The 24,488-nt window shown below is 41.4% G+C and overlaps 1 protein-coding gene across 10 annotated transcripts in view; it reads left to right on the top strand.

Annotated features, from left to right (window-relative positions):
- The window catches only part of PCDH1 (protocadherin 1), a 150,146-nt gene that overhangs the window by 33,285 nt on the left and 92,373 nt on the right, over nucleotides 1-24,488 (top strand). For all 10 annotated transcript variants that reach the window (XR_016280523.1, XR_016280522.1, XM_089516162.1 and 7 more), the window contains exon 3: nucleotides 610-2,802. Coding sequence is in view for 8 of the 10 variants with exons in the window: in XM_089516162.1 (XP_089372288.1) it covers nucleotides 610-2,802 (2,193 nt within the window). In the remaining 2 variants the exon portion in view is untranslated. The remainder of the gene's footprint in view (nucleotides 1-609; nucleotides 2,803-24,488) is intronic.

Raw genomic sequence — 24,488 nt, 5'->3', positions numbered from 1 at the left:
TTTTCAATCTACTGCAAATTAGTAGATTTTGATATATCTTGGGTCCATTGCTTTTTTAGATAATAAAGGTACAGGAGATGACTTAAATACCATAAAGGTACCATATTCCGTCTAATCTTGGAAGGTACAAAGGGTTAACTGGTTAGTACTTGAATGGGAGACTACCAATGAATACTAAGTGAAGTAGGCTGTATTGCAGAGGAAAGAACTGGCAAAAGCACCTGTAAGTATTCCTTGCTTTAAAAAAAACCATGAAATTCATGGGGCCACCATAAATTGACAGGTGACTTGAAGGCACATACACAGTGTTGCAAGAGGATCTGTGTAACCTGGTGGTGGTCCATGAGTAGAAAAAAGTGTAATACTTCTAGAGTTTAATTGGGATGATCCATGTCATTATGGTTTGCATTTTCACTTGAGAGAAGCAGCTACATTAAAATGGTACTTACAGAATTGGTATAATATAGAATATTATATTTCTGAGACAGCTGAAATGCCTGCCATGCTCTTAAATGCAAAGTATAGTCTGTTGCATGTTTTTGAGGCTGGCAAGATAATTTTTTTCCATGCAAAATGTATTCATCTGTTCATCTTCTGTTTGCATTGCAGGTGAAGGCCAATGATTCCGATCAGGGTGCCAATGCTGAGATTGACTATTCCTTCCATCAAGCTTCAGATGTAGTTCGCCGGCTGCTGCGTCTGGACAGAGCCACTGGACTCATCACTGTACAGGGTCCTGTTGATCGTGAAGACATCAATGTGCTCAAGTTCTCAGTGATGGCTAAGGATAAAGGGGCCAATCCCAAAACTGCCCGTGCACAGGTGGTTATCACCATCAGGGATATGAATGACAATGCCCCATCCATTGAAATCCGTGGAATTGGATTGGTCACCCACCAGGATGGCATGGCCAATATTTCAGAAGATGTTGCAGTTGAGACACCTGTTGCTCTGGTACAAGTGTCTGATCGGGACGAGGGTGAAAATGCTGTTGTGACCTGTGTGGTGGCTGGCGATGTACCTTTTCAGTTGCGACAAGCCAGTGACACTGGCAGTGACAGCAAAAAGAAGTACTTTCTGCAGACCACAACGCCACTAGACTATGAAGCAGTGAAAGAATATGTTATTGAGATTGTGGCTGTAGATTCTGGCAATCCACCATTGTCCAGCACCAACTCTCTCAAGGTACAGGTGGTAGATGTTAATGACAATGATCCAGTCTTCAGCCAGAGTGCAACAGAAGTGACCTTTCCTGAAAATAATTCTCCAGATGACCTGGTGATGGAAGTGAGTGCTACTGATGCAGACAGTGGGTCCAATGCTAAGCTGGTATACTCCTTAGTGGCAGAACCTTCATCCAAAGGCATCTTCTCCATTGATCCAGAGTCTGGTGAAATCAGAGTGAAAACTGTGTTGGACCGAGAGCAACGAGAGCGCTATGAATTCTTGGTTGTTGCAGCAGACAAAGGTAGCCCTAGCCGCAAGGGAACTGCTTCAGTTGCCATCAATGTCATGGACCGCAATGACAATGATCCAAAGTTCATGCTAAGTGGCTACAATTTCTCTGTTATGGAAAACATGCCACCCTTGAGTCCAGTGGGTATGGTGACAGTAATTGATGCAGACAAAGGGGAGAATGCCTTCATTCAGCTCTCAGTGGAGCAGGACAATGGTGACTTTGTCATCCAGAATGGTACTGGCACAATCCTCTCCAGCATCTCTTTTGATCGTGAACGGCAGAGTACGTATACCTTCCGACTTAAAGCTGTAGATGGGGGTGATCCGCCCAGATCCGCTTATGTGGGGGTAACAATCAATGTGTTAGATGAGAATGACAATGCTCCAGTAATCATCTCTCCATCCAATGCCTCCTACAAGCATATTCTTCCTCACACTAGTCCTGGTCAGCAGGTCATGAGCGTAGGAGCTGAAGACATTGACTCCGGGATCAATGCTGACCTGCAGTACAGCATCACAGGTGGAAATCCTTTTGAGCTTTTCAAGATTTCACCTCAGAGCGGAAACATCACACTGGAAAAGGAGATCCTCCGCAAGCACCATGGTCTTCACCGCCTGGTAGTTCGTGTAAATGATAAGGGCAAGCCGTCTCGTCATGGCACAGCTTTAGTTCATTTCTATGTCAATGAGACACTGGCTAACCGCACCCTTTTGGAGACCCTGGTGGGGCACAGTTTGGACACACCCATTGACATTGACATTGCTGGTGACCCTGAGTATGAGCGCAGCAAGCAACGCAGCAACATCCTTTTTGGTGTCATTGCAGGCATAGTAGCTGTCACTCTGGTTATTGTGCTTGTAGTACTAGTGCGCTATTGCCGTCAGAAAGAGGCTAAGAGTGGTTACCAAGCTGGTAAGAAGGAAACCAAAGACCTATATGCTCCCAAGCAAGGTAATAAGGGAAACAAAGCCAAGAGTAAGGTGAAAAAGAGCAAATCCCCTAAGCCACCCAAACCAGCTGAGGATGAAGAAGAGACTGGTCTGCAGAAATCTCTTAAATTCAACCTTATGAGTGATTCAGTCAGTGACAGCCCTCGCATCCACCTGCCCCTTAATTACCCACCTGGGAGCCCTGACCTGGGCCGTCACTACCGTTCCAACTCTCCTCTGCCTTCTATTCAACTCCAGCCCCAGTCGCCATCTGCTTCCAAGAAACATCAGGTAGTACAGGACCTGCCAGCAACCAACACATTTGTGGGCACTGGAGACAGCAATTCTACGGGCTCAGAGCAGTATTCAGACTACAGCTATCGCACCAACCCTCAGAAATACACCAATAAACAGGTAGGAGAGTTCGTGCTGCACCCTCCCACCACCCCCTCACGCCATACCCGGGCCATATGGACAGAGGTGTGGGAGTGAATTGGACTCAGCTCACTCTGCATGAATGGACCTTGACCCCTTGGCATAATGTGGGCTGGAGCCTGCAGATGTCTTGGTGCAAGTTGTACACCCAGGACTGCTCAGAAAAGAAGCAGCCTGCCAGGCCAGCACAGTGGGGGAATAACTATGTTTGGGTGGGAAAGAGACTGGCCACAAGGAATCAGAGCAGGCTGGTAGAAACTGGGAAGATAAATCATGGTGTGTGAGAGGGACCCATTGGTTCCACTGAAGGGTCAGGCTGCTCAAAAGCCTTTGTATTCTGCTGAAAGATGCATTTAATTGAACCACTTGAATGTGGTGCCCATTGTAATAAAAAATGGCTGAGACTCCAGCCACATTCATGATGAAATATCTGATAAGGAGGTAAGATTTCTTTGAGTTCTGCTGCAGGAGCCTAATGCTGCTAGAAACACAGTGCATTTGAGGAGATAGGATTAGAAACATCTTTAGTGGTGGGCCTTGTGGTGTGGCTATAAGCTTTCTTCATGTGGAGAGCATCTGACTCTGCAGCTGAGGTGTGTGGGGATGCTCTGCAAATGTGAAGGTGCCTCTGCTTTTAGGGCTATTTCTGCATGGAAAGGGATAACATCTGTGAAGGGTTTCACATTGACTGCATGCAGGATGGGAGATACTGCTGCTGGGGTGCAGGATTGCATCTCTTTGGGGGGCTGTATTTGAAGCAAGGGGTGTTAACCTGCTAAAAGGAAGTTTCTGGATGGTGGTGCAGAGAAGCAACATCTCTAGCTTGCAAGCTCAGTAGTACACTGGAAATGTTCGCAGGTGGTGGGGCTTCCCTAGGCTTTCTGCCCTTGTCTTTGAGTGCTTCAAGCTGATGTGCTGCGGAGGTTGTCAGGATTAGAGAAGTGAAGGCCTGGGGAAATGTGTTTTGCCTGTTTTATTTTTTGTTTTTTATTTGGAAATAATGAAAAAATGGATTATGGAATATTTTCTTTTAGAATGATGAATAAAATATTTATGACAAGGTGTTCATATATTTACTCCTTCCAAATTATTTCTAAAGATTATATAGCAAGCTGTCTTCTGTGTAGGACTATATACAACATCTCATGTCATTGTAATTCCTGGTCTTGGTTTCCTTTTCTCAGTTCATTTTACGGGAATGTTTTATGTCTACATGGAGGACTAGATGAGACAAAACAATTTTTCTTTGTTTTTCTAATGCCCGTGGTGTCTTCTATTTTTTCTACTTTTTTTTTAGTTGGGGGAGGCCTGATCCTCATAAATTGGTAAAAGCAAAGAGGTTTCTTATAATTCAGATGCTCCTTACAGTTCAGGGCCTTGCAGCTCCATTTGTAACAATAAAAAATTTAAAAGTCAATTCAATTTGTAATTATTTTCTGAATAAGCTATCCCTTTAATATATTAAATTTGGCTTACACCTAAGCTAAGTTATACTATGCATTTTATTTTCCTAAAGTAATGAAATGACTTCCAAGTTATTAAAGGTGCTTTTTTTTTTTTAAAATGTCCATTAAAAATTCCATTTTTTTTCTATGAAGAAAAGAGGAAAAGGTTATTTTCCATGGCTTCAGAATTCCATGAAAGCTTATTATCTCTAATCAGTGCAGAGTTCAGCAATAGGCGCCAAGGATTCAGGAGGAAATGCTGGTCTCCCTTATGTTGTAAGATTTGTTGTCCTATTGTGGTTTGTGTGCTTTTATTTTCCTCCCAACCTGTTCAGATAAAGGTTTGCCTACTGGCAGACTACAATAAAGGTTTTAACTTTAAGCCAGTGTTCTGATGTGTGAGTGGCCCCATCCTATGTGACAGGGGAGGAAAAGCAAAGCAAGAAGGGGAGAGGACGAGAAGGAGAGTTGTTGAAGAGTTTATTCCCAGAAGGTCCCCCCCCCCCAGACACACACAGATACTCCTTTGTTTATTTTATTTGATTGAAATTAGCTTATTGAAAAATTAGGGATAATATATAAAAAAGAAAATTTTCACTAAAACAAAGACACAATTTGTTTCATCTTTCAACATGTGAAAAGCATGAAACATTACAAAGTGGAGCTATTATACTACTACAGATTACCTGATATTTTCTACTACTGTATTTTGGAAACAATCAATTTGTAATTTAGAGTCATTTAGAGATGTTTACATGGCTCTTCAATTACCTGAAGATTTGTTCATATCATAACAGTGACTTCACATATGATCATAGCCAACTATAGTAAGCTTTATAGTCAGAATTATTTGAGGCATGCAGCTTTTTTGGCAAGAAGAAATCTTGTAATCAGGATTATTTATCAAAGTAACATTTTTATTTAAAGAATATTCCCTGCCCCAGGTTCAGCATTACATCATCTCTGTTAGGTAAACTAGACTGACAGACAGTAAATAGCTTTAAGGTCACCCTGCAGGCGTAACTGTGGCTATGTACAGATGCAAACCTGGCCCAAGGTCACCTTGAAAGCTTAATGGAGACTATGTAGGAATGCCAGCCTGGCTCAAGGTCACCCTAAAAGCTTAATGGAGCCTAGGCAGGGATGCCAACCTGGCTCAAGGTCACCAGCAAATTTAATGGAGGCTATGAAGGGATGCCAACCTGGCTCAAGGTCACCCTGAAAGCTTAATGGAGGCCAGGCAGGGATGCCAACCTGGCTCATGGGCACCTTGCAAACTCATTGAGGCTATGCAGGGATGTCAGCCTGGCTCAAGGTCACCCTGAAAGCTTAATGGAGGCAATGTAGGGATGCCAATCTGGCTCAAGGTGACCCTGAAAGCTTAATGGAGGCTATGTAGAGATGCCAACCTGGCTCACAGTCACCTTGCAGATTTAATGGAGGCTTTGCTGGGGTGTCAACATAACTCAAGGTCAGCTTGCAAGCTTAATGGAGGCTATGTAGTGATGGCACTTTGCAAGCTTAATGGAGACTGTCTAGGAATGTGAAGTATGGTATATTGGAATTTGGAAGTTCTAGTCCTAGTTCTCTAGTTCAGTCTTTAATAACCTAGTGTCCCACAGATACTCTGGATTACAACTCCCAGGATTCCTGACAATAAGGCATGTTTGTTGAAGCTGATGTGAATTAAAGTTTGAAGCATCTGGAGAGCACCAGGTTGGAAAGGCTGTTCTTATTGAACCACACTGTATCACTGTAATCCTACATCATAACCAGTAACAGTGCATATAATCTATAAAGGTTAACTACTAGCAGAAAAGATTTTCTGTTCCAACACATCATATCACACAAGTGGTTCTACCCCTTCTCAGAATGTAAGCATTTTTATTCAGAGCTATATATAGATATTCTCAATGTATTCTCCTATATGCTGATATACAGAAGTTCATTATTTACAAAAATACTGTCAGTTTTTATCTGATGCCTTAATTTGGCTAAGCATATATAGGACTGAACCATATATGCTTACAGGGTATGACGTTTAACCAGTTACTGTCTAACTACCTCACAGAATGGATGTGATAATAAAATTGGACTGATGAGAGCCAGATAGGCCAGTTTCAGTTCCCTGGAAAAAAGTCAGAAATGAAAATATTAATTCCTTTTGTACTGAGCCTGATATGAGTTTGTTAAATGGTTTGAAAGGCTATATGTATAAAAAGAACTTTATCTTGATAATAATGTTGCTAAGCAACAAGAATGTGTCTTATTCAGAACTGCAGTTTTCTAAAAGTTCTCATTAAAACTGTAATTCAATAACCAATTACTTGGAAGTAAGCCACATTGCATTAAGTGGAACTTACTTTGGGGGAGATATGAATAGGATTGCTCTGTAATTATTCTACTCAGGGATGGGAATTATGCAGCTTTCCAGAGGCTGTTGGACTGCAAGTCCCAATAGCCTAGCATAGCCGATGGTGAGGAGTGCTGGGAACTGCAGTCCAATGATATCTGATGAGCCACATAATTCCCACTATGCACCTAGCCATCAAGAAACATTGTCATTGCAGTTTTATGCATGCCTATGTGAAAGTAAGCCTCAAGGAGATAAATGAAACTTATTTCCATGTAAGTGTATTTTATTTATTTATTTACGGTATTTATACTCCACCCTTCAGCCCTAAAGACTCTCAGAGCAGCTTACAATTATTATTACTTTTAATTAGATGGTTCCCTGCCCTCGGGCTTACAATCTAAAAAGGCATGACACAAAAGGAGAAGAGAATGGTGGTGGGGAAGGGGATCAGGTCCAGCATTCTTCTCTCCCTCTGAGGCCTGGATTAAGACAGATGGACTGGAGGGAGGGCTCTTCTACTTAGTTCAGGCCAGGACCAATGGAGCTGGGCCTGCATCTCTTCCTCCTTGGCCGGATGGCACCAGATATACCATTAGCCCTCTGTGTACATGGGTTCTGCACCCCCAGTTTCCACTATCCATGGCATGAAAATATTTAAAAAAAAAATCCAAAAAGCAAACTTTGACTTTCCCATTTTATACCTATGTATTTTTGTGTTTCAACATGTTGTACTCTGCCTCGAGCCTTGAGGAGAGGTGGAAAGTAAATAAATAAGAGACACCATTTTACTACCCCTTTGCATTTAATGGGACTTGAGCAGGGGTCGGCAACCCCCGGCCTGCGGGCCACATCTTGGGACCAGCCCGAGCCCGGTCCTGCCACTGATTGCCAAGGGCCCCGCGCGAGGCTCCTTGGCCCTGCCTGGCGCCCTCCGCCAGCGGGCGGGTGGGCGGGCAGGGCCCCTCCACTGCCGGACAGGTGGGGCCAAGGAGCCCCGCTTCAACGAGGCTCCTTCGCCTTGCCTGTTCCCCTCCAGGCAGGGCAGGAAGGGGGCGGAGGTCCTCCTGCTCCTTCCCTCCCTTCCCGCGGCTGTCAGACAGCCAAGGGCAGGGAAGAAAGGGGGTTGGGGAAGAGGAAGAGGAGCAGGAGGAGGAGGGAGAAAGGAAGGAAGGAAGGAGGAGGAGGAGGGAAGGAGGAAGAGGAGAAGGAAGGAAGGAAGGAAGGAAGGAAGGAGCAGCAGGAGGAGGAGGATGAAGAAGAAGAGTAGCAGGAGGAGGAGGAGGATTTCCATTCCATTTCTACAGGTCTTCTTTGTTTTAACAATGATAGTGGTGGTGGTGATGATGATAATGATGATATCAGTCAGTTTCTGAGACATGCACTCACTCTTTCTGAAGGTGAGACAGTGTGACTTTCCAAAGTGCATTTCTGTGTATTTTCGGTGCTTTTAATGCTAAAAGATCTGCTTTAACAATGATAGTGATGATGATGGTGATGGTGATGGTGATGGTGATGGTGATATTGATATCAGCCAGCTTCTGAGGCCCAAATGTCCTCCATTTAGATCATGCCTAAGAAAGACGCATTTATATTAACTTTTTTAAAAAAATCATCAATTTTTTTCGCATGTCCTCCATTTTTAAAAAATGTGTCCTACATTTGAAAATGTCCATTTATTTATTTATTTATTTATTTATTTATTTATTTATTTATTTATTGGCTTCGGCCCCCCAGTTGTCTGAGGGACAGCAACCCGGCCCCCGGCTCAAAAAGGTTGCCTACCCCTGGACTTGAGCAAGCACAGATTTTGTCTGTCTGTCTGTCTGTCTGTCTGTCTGTCTCTCTCTCTCTCTCTCTCTCTCTCTCTCTCTCTCTCTCTGAGACTTTAGTATCAGAAAAAGCAAATAGAGAGCAGCATAAGTATGACCCCCATATCTACCATAGTGTTTTAACTTGGAATGTTTTAGATTTGTAAGCTGCCTTGAGTCCCGTTACTGGGAGGAAGGCGGTATATAAATAAACATAATAATAATAATAATAATAATAATAATAATAATACCACTGTTTGCACAAGCTCAGGACTCACTGAGAGATTAAATTAGTTTCAATGAGAAAATTAGATAATGAAGGCTAGACTCATTTCATTGAGTAAACAGAGATCTAATGCAATAACCTCTGTACAGTAGGAGCAGTTTGACAGTGGAATAAACTACTTTGGAAGGTGGCAATCTATTCTTTGTTGTGCATTTTAAAGTAGAGGTTAGATGATAATCTTTTGGGGATGCTTTGGCTGTGGATTCTGGCACTAGTAAAGGATTGGACTAGGTATCCTTTGTAGTCCCTTCGAGTGCTATAATTTAGTGATTCAATCCAGCAAAATGTGGGAATATTGCAACACAGTGGTCTGATTTTTCCCCCTGTAAAATATCTAATGGCAATAATTTATTCATTCCATTTAAAGGTGTGGATTAATCATTTAATTAATCTGATAATGAGTCGTTTAAAAAAAGGTTTGCCTTTCTTAAAATGGGGTGCATACATATTTAATCTCTCAGTGAAGCAAGAAAGTGTTAAAGAAAACTTCAGTAATCGATTAATCTGGAATCAGCAAGGTGGGGATGGAGTTCATTCTCTTCTTCCTTTGCCTCTCTCAGCAAGGAAGGATGAGGGCAAAATGATGCAGATTGAGTTGCATCTGGATAACCACTCCTTTTGCTGGCAGTTGAGTCAGAAACTGCTCTCTCCACCCCTTTTCTTTTTTCTGATGACAAGAGGGCTTTGTGGAAGGGTGCTTGTGGGGAAAAGGGTATTGATAGGCCAGCTGAGCAGCCTTGCTTTTCCTAGATTTAAAGCAAGAGGTTGGGGGTTCCTCCTTCCAGACACACAGGAATGCAACCTGAGGCAGTTATGCTCATAATACTGGGGATGGTCCCAGAGCCAAAATCCTTCTATTCTAGACCCCCACCCCACCCCGCCGCCGCCAACTTGTATCATAGTGTAGAATGCTTACCTTATTATTTCATTTCATGGGCTCTTTTCTGCAGATGGTCTGCTCTTTTAAATGAATAGCCTTTAAAGTAATATTCATTCCAAACTTTCAGTTTGTAAATCAGCCCCTTCAGTTTGCTTTATCTGGAAAGCTTTCATCTACAGGATTAAAGCCCTGAAAATCATCATCATCATCATCATCATCATCATCATCATCATCATCACATACCAAGGATACCCCAGGTCTTTATGGATTACTGTTAAGTCATTCTAGTTCATGTGTTTATTAATTAATTCAAGCTGCCTTGAATCCTATTTTTTTGAGAAAGGTGGGATGTAAATCCAATAAATAAATAAATAAATAAATAAATAAATTCTTATTACTTCTATCAATAAACTGATCATAGAATCATAGGCCCCGTATGCCATTGAGTCCAACCACATGCTCAATTCAGGAAATCCAGCCACAAGATCCCCAGCAGGTAGCAGCTGTCTTTTTGAAAACATACAGAGAAAGAGGCCCCCACCACTTTTTTAGATAACTGGTTCTATTGTCAAACAGCTCTATCAAGTCTTTCAAAATCTACCCTTCTATAACTTCAAACCATTAGACCTGGTCTTAGCCTCTAGAAAAGCAGAGAACAAACTCTGCACCTTCCTCTGAGTGAAAGCCCTTGAAATATTTAGAGTGCTGTCATTCACCCTTCAGTCTTTTCTTCACCTGGCTGAACATGTTCAATGCCCTCAACATTTCCTCCTATGTTTTGTTCTGCGTACCTCTTACCCTTGCTGCCCTCCTCGGAACCTGCTTCCTAAAATGAGGTGGCCAGAACTGAACATAGGGCATTAGATAAGGCCTCACTACTGCAGAACATGGTAGGACTATTATTTCCTTTATTTTAGAAATTACATTTCTATTAATACAGGCTAAAACATTACTCATCTTCTTTGCTGGAGCATCACACTGCTGTTGCACTTAAGATCAACAATAACCCCAAGATCATCTTCACATGTACTGCTCCTAAGCCATGCATTCCCCCCATCCTATAAGTGTGCATTTGATTTTTGTGGACTAAATGTAGTATTTTGTATTTTGCATGGTATTAATTTCAGCTCAATTTTCTAGTTTCTCAAGATCCTCTTGAATTCTATCATCAAATGTGTTAGTCACCCCACCAATAGAATCACAGAGTAAGAAGGAACCTCTTGGGACATCAGGTTCAAGATCTTTCATTAAGCATCCCCAACAGGTAGTTGTCCAGCCTCTTTTGAAGATGTCAGAGAAAGAGACCCCACACAAATCTAGGAAATCTGTTCCATTGCTGCATTGTTCTTATTGTCAAGATGTTCCTTCTCATGTTCAATAGAAATCTGCCTTCTTGTAACTTCAAACCATTAGACCTGGTCCTATCCTCTAGGTCAGCAGGGAACAGTGCTACTCCCTTCCCTCTGACAGTCCTTGAGGTATTTAAAGTATATAGTCATATCACCCCACAGAACATGGCCAGCTCCTTCAAACTTTCCTCATATGTTTTGTTCTCCATGCCTCTTTTTGCTCTGCTCTGAACTTATTCCAACTTGTCTGTGTCCTTAAAATGAGGCACCCAGAATTCAATGCAGTACCCAGATGAGGCCTGACCACCGCTGAATATAGTGGGATTATTACTTCTCTCAGTTTGGAAACTATACTTCTATTAATGCAGCCTAAAATAGACTTCACTTTCTTTGCCGCAGCATTGCACTGCTGGCTCCTGTTCAATTTACGATCAGCAATAATCCCAAAATCCTTTTTGCATGTAATACTGCTAAGCCATACATTCCCCATCCTATTTGTTTTTTATTTTGTGGCCTAAATGTAGAATTTTGCATCTCTCTATTGAATTTCATTTTATTAATTTCTGCTCAAATTTCTAGTTTATCAAGATCCTTTTGAATTCTATTCCTATCTTCCAATGTGTGATAAGGATTTTCTCCACTCCATCATCCAAGTCATTGTTAAAAATGTTGAAGAACAATGGCCCTAGGACAGAACGCCAAGGCACTCTACTTGAGATCTTTATTCAGTCTGAAGCAGTCATTGATGACGACTCTTTGGACATGTTTTTCCAAACAATTATGGACCCATCTAACAATGTCCCTAACTATTCCACATTTAGTCAGTTTGCTAATCAAAATATTATGGGGGATCTTATCAAATGCTTTGCTGAAATCGAGATAAAAGACACTCCCACAATCTCCTAAACTAGTTACTTGATCAAAAAAGATGTAAGATTAATTTGGCAAGATTTGTTCTTGGCAAATCATGATGGCTTGTATTGGTCACTGCATTGTCATGAAGAAGACACTAGCAGACATGCTCATCTATAATCTGTTCAGGTTTTTTCCCCTGGTACTGAGGTCAGACTGACTGATCTTTAGTTCCCTGGATCTATTTTTCTTTCTTCCTTTCTTTCCTTGCCTTTTTTCAAAGAGAGGGACAGTGTTTGCCCAGTCCTCTGGCACACTACCTGTTCTCCCAATATTTCTCAATAATGATGGGAAATGTTTCAGAAAGTGCACTAGCAATTTTCTTCAGTACTCTGGGATGTAGATACATCTGGCCTTGCAGATTTAAACGCATTTTGGTTAGGTAGGTGGTTCCTGGCTAATTCCCTTTCAATCTTGATTTGCAATCCAGATCCCTTGCCAAGATCTCTGCTACTACATGGAACCTCTTCTTTGGGGATAAAACTAAAGTGATCTGTTAGCATTTTACTATCTTTGAGCAGCAACCTCAACATTTCCTTAGTTATTCTCTTGCTTTGAATATATCTGGAGGTAAGAAAAACACTTTGGTTGCTCCTTGCTTGCATAGCCACTCACAGCTTGTTTTGTGCTTTAGCTCTCTTTCTGCAGGCTTGAGCTACACATCTGTGTTCTTTCTTGGTGATTCGTCCTTCCTTCCACTCTTTATACATGTTTTTTCCTGTTTACTTCCTCCTTGAATTTGCTGTGCAACCACACTGGCTTTTTCAGGTGTTTCCCATTTTACTTCTTCCATGGAATTGTTTGTGATTATGCTTTTTCTTTTCTTTTCTTTTCTTTTGCAAATCTTTCAAAACGTTCGGCATCCTCCTCAAACTTGATGAAGATTCCCTCTAACTAATCATCTAAGTTGTTGATAAAAATATTGAAGAGTATCAGCCCTGGGACAAAACCCTGCAACACTCTGCTTGAGATTTCCCTTCAGATTGAAGCACAGCCATTGGTGATGATTATACAAGAACAAGAGCAAGATATTAATTTTACTAACTTGAAATTGTCTGATCTGAGAAAGAGAATGATTTTCCTACCAGGCTAAAATAGCTTTCCATGTGAGTAGGCAACAGCGTTTGATAAAGCCAGTTCAAGTGAAAGTATAGTCACCCTACTTTCTCTGATAAGTTACGGTCTAAACATACCGGAGTTTAATGCTGGCCTTGAGGCCGAGTGGGGGCATGATGTCCTCACAAGGCACGGCCCGACGCTGCCCTGACGCTGGTGTCATGCTGTGCACCTGACCACACGGCGGGGGGGCATCACAGTGCTCCTTTGGTGCAGCGGGCAGATGATGCACATCAAAAGGAGTGCCAGAAAGTGTCGCCGCCATGGCAAAGGCACCCTTTTTCTAGCTCCAAAAGGAGCAGCATTTTGCCGTTCTTTTTAGGGCTGGAAAAATGCTGGATCAGGGCCGCGGCGTGTAGTTGTTGCAGCCTTGATTTGGCGAGGAGAGGGGCAGTGGAAGGCCACTCAAAAGGGGTGGTCTGTTTACCCCCCTAGTCTCCAGGGACAAATCACACCTTGATGAGATAGGCTGATGTTGTGCATGTTTAGGTATACCTATGCCATTGATATGAATGGGTTCAAGGATGCCTGATTATGCATAAAACCCCATTATTTGCACAGGGGATCTCTGCAGGGAGAAAAGTCCTATCTAATAGTAACTAACTCAAGCTGTAGTAGCTGACAGAGCTGTTTGAATAATCTCAGAAAGGTGCATTATGCTGCATTTGGATCAGAAAGCAGCTTGTGCAGAAACTGCAGGAAGCAAAAGCGGAGACAAATAGGTGTGAGTAGAGACATAACACCTAAAAGGTTTTACAATATGCTGCAAATTTGAAGTGTAATCTTGGGAGATATGTACTTCTTAATTTAAACATCAGTTTAATGAGGAGGAGGAAGACATATTCTATCAGGGCCAGGTGTCTGGGCCAGCTGATCCAAGTCACTTTTAAAAATGTTGACCAGCACAATGCCTAAGCATGAGCTATGTGTTACCCAACCTGAGACCTCCTTCCAGTCTGATGCAGAATTCTTAATGAATGCTTGTTTGTTGTGGTTGTTCCACCAGCTGTTTAATATCCAGGTCAGATGCTCACATTCTACCATCACAACTTCCAGGGTATCTTTTGCTGACATCAACATACAGTATAACATGTTAATGTGATCACCATGGTCTATTAAACTAGTAACTTTATATTTTTAAAAGGACATACAAGTTGTTCTTGCATGATTTATATTTGATAAAAGCATCTTGACTTGAAGTAATCAATGCATTGTTATCTAGGTGTTCATAGACCAATTGCATATTAATCTGTTCAACAATTTCCCTCAGTTACCAGCATCAAAAAGGGGTTGAATCAACATTGTATCCTTGATTCAACCCCTTTTTGAAGATATGGACACTAGCTTTGAGAGAAAGACAAATTTCCCTTGATCTGGTTAAGATGACCTGGATCCAGATCTGAAACCTGATTTGGAAATTCGGGTTTCCATCCACCTCCTTATTTAACACTGGAAATCAACAACTAGCTATTGTTTTTTTCTTTACTTTTGTCAAAATTCAATGGGATTTTCAAGCAAAATGAACATCTTTTTTATTATTATTTTTAGCACAATGTGATGATATTTTCAAGCATTGTTACCCCTTAAAGGAGGTAAAGTCTATCAGGTTACAGATCAAGTAGGAGTTTTTCACAAGAGTAGCCCTTCCAGTTTGGGAGTTTCTAAAAAGCAACAGATTTATCTTTGTACACTGCTGTCAGAAACTGTTATGAAAAAAAAAACATACAGAATAGATGTGGCCCTAGTTTAAAAAAAAACACACCTCAGGATAGGTGTGTCATTTTTTTGTTAAGCGGAGTCTTAAACATAGAAAGGTAGGAGAGGTTGTGAGAGTTGGAAGGAGTCCCATCCACCACCGAATTCAACCCTCTGCTCAGTCCAGTCCAGCAGGTTGCTGTCCAACCTCTTTTGGAAGATAACTAGAGAAGGAGACCCCACCATCTCTTTAGTCAATTGGTTCTATTGCTAACTGCTCTTACTGTCAAAAAGTTCCTTCTAATATTCTATTGAAATTTACCCTCTTGTAACTTAAAGCCATTAGACCTGGTCTCACCCTGCTGTATGGTAAACTGCAGAAATATGAAGACAGCTAAGGACTAGTCAGTACAAATGATCATCAAAGATGTCTAGAAGATCTTGGGCGTTGCATATTGCTATCACTAGTTCATTCTCTTGTACTCAGAACTGACTCCTCTGGAAGCCTCAGGTTCCAGTGAGATCCAGAAAACAAGCAGACCTTCAAAAGATTAAAAAGAATTTACATCTGCCCAGTCCTGGTTTTTCACATCCTAGGCACCCCTTCATGATAGAATGATGCCTCAGATATAGCTGGAGCTGTCATGCAATCCCAACAGATAAGGAAAATTTGAGGTTTTCTGGCAAAACAATAATCTGGGATTATGGTATAGGAACTGCTAGCCATTGAAGCATAATGGAAATGCTAAACATGACAGCAATGATGATAGCTACCACTGTGCTCCAGAAGAAGACAGGGTGTTCAATTCTCCTTTGCTTAAAACTGGTAGACATTGCCCAGGAGTATTTGTTCCTTGGGGATTTATCACATTTGCCATCACCTCCATGCTCATTCACATAGAGTGTGAACATCCTCTGAAAGAAACATTTAGCCATTTTATTTTATTTAAATACTCAGTCCACTCATGGGAAAAACGGTACTGACAGAGAATGAATTATTATGGAAAAAGTAAAGTGGCAAGACTAAGTGCATCAGGGAGCATACGTTTGTCATGTTCCAGTTCCTCAGATTTGGGTGCCAATTTTATTTAACACACAAATTAAGTTTATTATACAAATTGTATATTATGCAAATTAAGTACAGTAATTGTTATGGGGATGGGAGGCAGCAAACAATGTTATTTACTGCACAGTGAGAATGCTGCCGCCATCATCGATCCTTCCAATCGCGTTCCGGATGTGTTCCCCGGGGATGATTTTCAAGAACGCTTGAAAAGCTTCCTGAAAATCACCCCCTCTGGGTTGCATCCAGAATGGGATGGGAATGAATGGCGGTGGCAGCAGCATTCTCACTGTGCGGTAAACAGCATTCTTTGCTGCCTCCCATCCCCATAACGATCCCTTTTAAAATGCGACAGGCCCGTTCTAGGGCCTGTGTGATAAAATTCAATGTTTTTATCTTTTGCGTTTCCATTCTCAGCTCATGGATTACACCCTCCCATGCAATCATATGCATAATAAGATTCCAGCTGAGCCAACACTCCATCCATTTGAAATGGGCTGCTTGAATTCTGCTCCTATCCTTAAACAGTGGAGCACCAGCCTCAGGCAGGAGGATGCCAGGAGTGGTGATCTGACCTTCTTCCCCAGCATCAAAAGTGTCCTGCTGCTATTACCTCACCTCACCACCTTTCCTGGCTCCCTTTGACTCATTTTGCTGTTGTTGTCACTCACCATGCCTCCATTTCTTGGCTCTCCATTTCCTGCTCACTCATGTGTGCTCCTTCTTCTCATCCTCCCAGCTGTCCTGCCTCTTGCCTTCTATCTTTCCTGGTCCCCCATCTCCTCCCTACTCCATTTCCCAAACTCACTGTTCTTTGCACAATGATGGTAGCTGTTGCTCTTCCTCTTCCTGTCAGTCTAACACATCCCTTCATCACCAATGGGTTTCCTTGTGTGGCAATGCCACTTCATAAGAAGAGTTGGCAGAACCAAGGTGCCTGTGGAAGATACATTGGAACTTGAAATTTTCTGGAAATTCAGTACAAATTAATAATATTGCCATGGCAAATCTGTTGCAGTGAAAACAGGGTCTATGGCTCTTTAAATACTAATACAGTGGGTCCCTGGTATATGCTAGTGTTTGATACATGAGTATCAAAATCCATGGATGCTAAGTCCCATAATACAGTGGCATAGTAAAATGATGTCCCTTATTTAAAATAGCAAAATCAAGGTTTGCTGTTTTGGGGGAGATTATATACATATATATTCATATTCAAGTCATGGATGCAGAATCCATGGATACAGAGGGCCAGCTGTAATTGCATTATGGAATGATAGCATTTTACACTGCTTTGACCAGGTACTTTGTTCTGCTGCATTTTCCCCTTATTCATTCTTATGGCTCTGCTCTATTGCTGTTTTTACAGGCAGCTTCATAAAAACATACCTCAATTCTTTGCAAACAGAAATTGCAGCATTTTCCTGGGGAATTTGGGAAGTATAAGAGTATGAAGTATACTGCATGACTCATTGCATAAATACTGAAAGGTAGCAGCAGTCTCATTGCTAACAACAAAATAGGGTTTCATATTTGCTTTTATCTAAGCTACTAGAATTTCTATAGACTTCCTTTTAAAAACAGAGAAAGAAAGTGAGCTCAGAATATAGCCCAGCCTCTAGGTATCACATCTAGAATACAGCCTACTAGGTAATATGGTGATCCTAATTTCAAACTCTTCTTAGCTAAACTAGATGATGCTGATCCACTGCAAGTGCACCAATACGAAGTTTGATACAAAGATCAGTCAGTGACTCAAGGATGAAACCTTATTAATCAGACATGTTTTGAGAGCCTTAGTATATGCAGAACATTTCCCCCCACAAATGATTTACTGTATTCCCCCCTCCTCCTCACCCTCAATCAAGAAGGATGCGTTGCAAAGATTAGAATAAATAACATGTTTTGCTCACGAAGATCAGTATTAAAAAACACGTTTTTCCTGTTTAACCCAATGGGGTTTATGAGCAGATTTGTTTTCAATGCAAAGGTGGTAGGACATGGATTTAAAATAACTGTGCATTTTGGCTCCAAGCTCCAACTTTACCAATCTCCTAAGAGAGCAACCTACTGAAGAAGCAGATGAGTGAAAAGTAGAATCATAGAATCTTAGAGTTGGAAGAGACCACAAGGGCCATCCAGTCCAACCCCCCTGCCATGCAGGAACACAGAATCTAAGCCTGATAGGTGGCCATTCAGCCTCTAAATATATAAATAAATCTTTACAAATCTCCTAAGAAGGAGACTCCATCAGTTTCTGAGGCAGCCTATTCCACTGTAGAGTAGGGTATAGAATGGGAAGGGTGGGAACAAGGAGGCAGAAGGCAAGAAAAGAAAAACTGGGCTGGGGATTTGAGAAAAATACTTTTCACATAATTATCCAAGTGCCAGCACTGTGAGAATAATAATAGATTTACTAGAAAGGAATGCAGAAACGTTTATTGTGCACACCCCCAAATAATTACATAGCATAGCATACAATAATGTACAACAGAAACCAGAGTAAAATCGATAGAGGAGGAGCACTGAAGAGTTACAACATACATCCTTCCCTCTGAAAGGCTTCAACATCCTTGAGGCCTAAAAGATACAAGATTGTGAAAGGACCAAGGCTGTTTGAGGGCTCAACAAGGAAATCACTTTTCCTCACCCCCAATCTATTTGTCCATTCCAGGTCTCACTTTTTCCCTTTCCATTCATCCTCAACTGCTCCCCAGTCCCATCTCTTTAATTGCTTCTCAGTTATTTTTCTGCTTCTGGTCTCCAGAGATTTCTATCTTTTTTCTGAAGACATCAATGCCACAGAATGGAGACTAATACAACTGGTAACAGAGCCATATGAGACATTTCCTCCAGCCTTATACCTTCCTGACTTACTGAATTTGCAGAGGGAGAGCCTCCCCCCCCCAAAAAAAAGAAGAATGCCTAAATATAGTTAATTCAGCATTGTTCTTGGGCACATGGATGTCATGTCTCTTGCTCTTGCTTCTCAGACTTGTTCTGTGCCTTCAAATTGCTTTTCACTTATAACAATCCAAAGTTGAACCTATCACGAGGTTTTCTCAGCAAGATTTTGTTGAGAGAGTTTTACCCCTTCCTCTGAGGCTGAGAGAGTGTGACATATCCAAAGATACCCAGTGGGCTTCCATGGAAGAGCAAGGACTGGAACCTTGGTCTCTCTGAGTACTAAGCCATCACTCAGATTACTACTCCATGCTTGCTGTTCTGGCACAATGTAAGAAATTTGCTGCCTAAAGAAAACCACCGCCACCTTTTCCACATACACAAGCAATCCAGATTAGTAGTTGAATCTGAATGCAGTACTGGAAATGTGAGGGTGTCCTCTAATTGTCCTTGAACCCCATTTTGAGAGAAAAGTGGGATAAAAAAATTTGTTCTTGAGCTTGGATGGCTAGCCCTCCAACAGAAGGAAATGGCAACAGGACTCAGATGGGTGGATGGATTGAACAGCTACCAGCATCTGCCCCTTGAATCACTGCTTTTCTCTATGTAATAGTGAGGCTAGCTCTGATTGCTCCTTTAGTATCATTTATTCCTCTCATAATTAAAACTTTTCTGTCTTCTGTTCTCCCTCTGTTAACTAAATTCAACTGAAAATTAAAGCTAAGTCATGCCCAGCTCAATGTATTCCTGCAGTGTCTCTTTCCCCACCCCACTTGCCTGACTCTACCTTCTGCTGGAGGCAGAAAGATCATCGTCATCATCATCCTGCCCTGTTCAGAAATTAGAATTGTAAATATACAACAAAATCAAAAAGGACATTAACCAAACAGAGCAGCAGACCAAGAGATAAAACAGTTAAGAGAGCAACAATAAAATGTCATATATATTTTTCATGTGTTGCAGTTTATCATTATCACAAGAATTTTCTCTGAAGCATTGTTCAGAGTTAACTGCTACTTACGCTGAAGAGCAGCTACTTGGAACTTTTATCTTATTTCATTACTAAGGAGCCTGTACAGATGATCAAGCTACACCTGGATGAGTTCTCTTCCCCTCTGCCCAAAGATAGCTTGTTCATAAGCATCATCCTACCAAGTGGTAAGGCACATTTCAAGTACAGAAGTGTGGTGAATTTATTGGTCTCTCTTCTATCCAGTGGGAAAGGATCCAAGGTCTGTCAAACATTTATGTCAAGATTTTTTACTCTACAGGAGAAAGGAGCTCTTCTCAGTTTAGAAAAATTGTTATTTCCAAAGGTTGGTATAAAGTGGTGGTTCAATGACTGAGCTATGAATCAGAAAGTTTTCCAGTTTGAATCTTGCTCTCACCGTTCTCGTTCACACAGGGTGCATGCCACATGGTGAGGCAAGCCATGCATCTGCTCAGCCTCAGACATTGCACCCAGAGTATACCCTGCACCCTTGCACCCAGATAGAGAGTACAAGTGTGGCATAATGGTTTGAATGTTGAATTATGACTTTGGAAACAAGAGTTTGATTCCCTGCTTGGCCATGGAACCCACTGGGAGACCTTCCTCAAGTCACATGCTCTCAGCCTCAGGAGAAGGCAGTGATAAACCCCTCTGAACAAGAAAGCTTCATAAGTTGGAAACAACTTGAAGGCACACAACAACAACATAGAGAAAGAAATAATGTTAACTTGCAGAGTTGCTTTAAGTAGATATTGTATCAAAGGGCTTTGAATACTCAGAGGGCATCTGAATAGTCAAATATTACCTCAACAGAAAGAATGGTAAGAGGAGTTAAAGATCATGTTTTAGCCTCATTGTGATTTGACTCCATTGGCATGTGAAAGGCTGGAGCTAACAACAAACACACTCACATTTTAATATGAAGGTAAATTTTTCCCTTACCTGCTGTCTCCACCTTGTGGTGGGTTGCTGTCAGTAATACTGAAAAGAGTTCTTGCTTTCCATGTTTACACATTGGCTTGAGTTGTGCCCTACTGGATATTATCCTTAAGGCTTCTGGGACCACTGTTAGCCCCTGAAGAAAGATAAGTAGCAGTGCAAGATACGTCTAATCTGAGAAGGGACAGCTCTGAAGGCTTTCTCCACACAACCATGCACCCATCATTTTAGTACATACTCCCACTTGTTTCTCTCTCACCTCCTACCATAGGCCTTAAATCTTAACTCTTTACAAATATTCAGAATTTTGGCCACAATGCAGTTTCTACAGCCACATGCTTATTCAGCCATTTCAAACAGATTCTGAGGGCCTGCCTTGGATCTACTCTTTTTTGTTGCTCTGATATAAGCCTGTGCGGTGTCTTTCTAATTCACTGTTACAGTGGGTGATGTACTAATAATTTCAATGTTCACCATCCAAAAATCCAGTCACTTGTGTTGGTATGAATTTTATAGATGTGCATGCGTGCACACACAGAGAGACCAATGCGCTCAGATCAGTGGGCAGTTTTAGCACAGTGAGCAGGAAGGGAACTGTAGTGGTTATCATGTTACACTTAGATTAGAGCAGTGATGGCAAGCCTATGGCACGTGTGCCAAAGGTGGCACTCAGAGCCCTCTCTGTGGGCACATGTGCCATCACTCCAGCACAGAGTTTGCCAGAGTTTGTTACTGGAAAGCCAGAGGGACACAGCACTTTGCAATAAATAAGTGGGTTTTGGGTTGCAATTTGGGCACTCGGCCTCTAAAAGGTTCACCATCACTGGGTTAGAGAAACATAGGATTGCATGAATTTTTTTTTAAAAAAGAAGGACTTTTGTTAACTTTATTTATACAGTGCCCTTCTCCCAAATTGGAACTCACAACGCTTTACACATTGAAACAATTACAATATAGTTGAAACTATATAAGAGGTCAATAGAATTTAACTATAAACTACTAGTTTAAACCAGTTAAATAAAAATACAGTGGACCCTTGTTATCTGCTGGGGTTTGGTTCCAAGAACCCCCATGAATAACAAAATTCGTGTATGCTCAAGTCCCATTAAATACAATGGCATAGCAAAATAGTGTCCCTTATATACAATGGGAAAATCAAGGTTAGATACTTGAAATTTATACTTTTTTTGAATATTTTCAAACTGTATAAAAAAATCTGTGGATAAAGAGGCCAACTGTAGAATTAAACTATTAACAGTCATAAAACAATTTAAAATATATGCTTAAAATGATTTTTAAAAGCCATTAAAAACAGTAAAATTTAAAAATAGCATCCTCTTAAAAGTCCATCCCTCAAAAATCCTCAATGCTCAAAGCCTCTTGGAATTTTTTTTAAAAAATAGCCCTTGCCTGCCAAGAGAATGACAGCAATAATGCAGCCATTCTGTCCTCCTTAGGGAAGGAGTTTCAGAGCCTGGGGACAGCCACTGAGAAGGCCCTGTCTCATGGACCTACCAGTTGTACCTATGAACATGGTGGGTGTGAAAGAAGGGCCTCTCCTGAGAAACTCAGGCTCAATGCAGGCTCATGTGGGCAACTATAATGCATTGGATAGCCTGGACCTAAGCCATGTAGGACTTTTAAGGTGGTGACTATCACTTTGATTTCTGCCCAGAATTAAGCAGCAGCCAGTGGAGCTGTTGGAACAGGGCAACCTCTTTAACCACCCAGCCCTGTTAACACTCTTGCTGCAGCTCTTTGTACCAACTGAAGTTTCTGCAGTGGCTTCACTAGGATTCGTGTCACCCAGTGCAGTAACTCAGAGGAAGTTATCACACAGGGCAGGAGGCATCACTCTCATTCTTATCCCGTCCTTAACGTATCCACACTTATCCCGTCCTTCTCCCGTCAGTAGCAACTGTCATTGTATTAACATGAGTTTCCATTAATACAAAGTGACGTGGCCATGACACTTCGGGGAGGGAAGAAGGACAAAATAAGTGTGATGTCATCTGAAAATCTTATCGTGATCACATGATAAGAACAAGCTAAGAACGGGATAATGACAACGATGTCTGAAAATCTTCGCGCAATCACGCAGGAAGGACAAAACAAGGACAGGACAAGAATGTCCCGTCCCGTGTGTGATAATCTAATAGTGTCAAACCCCACCATTGATCTCCTCTCCTACACCATACAGAATCCTTAGCATTGTTTTTTGTACTAATGTTACTTGTAAATCAGTTCCCATATATCAATAGTTGTGACATAAACAAGCAAAATTAAATGTATAACTTTAATTACAGTATCATATGCACAGCCTAAATGTATTTGTATATACATCATTTCATGTGGTTAAAGTGAAAATTTAGTAAAATGTGATATTAACAAAAATGTTAAAAGAATAAAAAATTAAATTGATATTAAAAATTAAAAATTAAAATTGTAATATTTTTTAAAAATAACAAAATCTAGGGCCTTTCCTTTCTCTTCCTGCTGAGCCTTACCCCACTCATACCATCTCATCAGCATTTTAATGGGACACAGGTGAATGTCACAACCTGTTTCTGCCAAAACGCAGGTGTTTGGGGAAGCAGTGGTGTCACATACACACACACACCCCATAGGGTGTACCTGGTGTAGTCCACCCCACCATCTCCCGTCCTTCCAGTGATGCCACTCAGCTTCTGAATACCCTTCAAAGCCCATTACAGTAATCCAAACAAGATGTAACTAAGGCATGTGCCACTGTGGCCAAATCACACATCTCCAAGGTCAAGCACAGCTGGTGACTTAATATGTCCTCAAACAGCATTAGACCACCAGTAGTTTATATTCCCATGGTGAAATTCATCAATATCATGTCAATAAACTGACTACACCAGTTTTCCTCTGCAACAGGCCTGATGTAAAGCTGCCGTTGTTATTGTTAACTGCCATCAAGTGATCCTAGACTCATGGCAACCCTGTAAATGAGATGTTTCCAAGGCACCCTGTCCCCCACTGCTCTGCTCAGGTCTTGCAAGCTCATGGCTGTGGACTCTGAATCCAACCATCTTATATGTAGTTTCTCTTTCTTCTGTCCTCTACCTTTCCTAGCATCATTGTCTTTTCTAATGATTCATGGCTTTTCATGATGTGGCCAAAATATGACAGCCTCAATTTAGTCATCCTGGCTTCCAAGAAGAATTCAGGTTTGATCTTCTCTAGGACCCATCCGTTTCTCATTTTGGCTGTCCACAGTATATTCAACACTCTTCTCCAGCAATACATCTCAAATGAGTTGATTTTATTTCTGTCAGCTTTCTTCACTGTCCAGCTCTAAAATCCATACATAGTGATGGGAAACACAATGGTTTGGATGATCCCCACTTTTGTGTTCTGAGTTATCTCTTTATATTTTTGGATCTTGTCCAGTTTCTTCATAGCTGCCCCTCCCAAACCTAGTCTTCTTCTAATTTCTTGGCTGCAGTCTCTGTTCTTATCTATGTTTGATCCAATGTACGGGAACTCATTGACTATTTTGATTTTCTCGTTATCTAGGATGAATTCTTATAGATCTTCTGTAATCATTATTATCTTAGGTTGTTAATGAACATTCAGCACCTGCCTCTGCGTCTCAGTCTGCTGTGTCCACAATATTTTCTGCATACAGGTTTGCAGGGTGATAGAATGCAGCCTTGTCTGACCCCTTTGCAAACTGGGAACCATTCTGTCTCTCTGTAATCCTAATTCTGTCCATATTTGTATTCTGTTTTGCCATAAAGCTACTGGATCGTTTTACTCATCCATGACAAAATACTTTATATTACAACAGAATAGCAAACAACAATATATGTTGGTGCTGGGAAAATTCACCACCCCCAAAACACACACAAGAAAGGAGGTAAGGAAATGGCATCATTGCCCTTTCTAATTGAA

This window comes from Sceloporus occidentalis, unplaced genomic scaffold (assembly GCF_023333645.1).
Source record: "Sceloporus occidentalis isolate IW3139 unplaced genomic scaffold, rSceOcc1.0.p SCAF_3, whole genome shotgun sequence".
In the NCBI taxonomy this organism is placed as follows: domain Eukaryota; kingdom Metazoa; phylum Chordata; class Lepidosauria; order Squamata; family Phrynosomatidae; genus Sceloporus; species Sceloporus occidentalis.
This window is presented reverse-complemented; position numbering and strand designations above follow the sequence as displayed.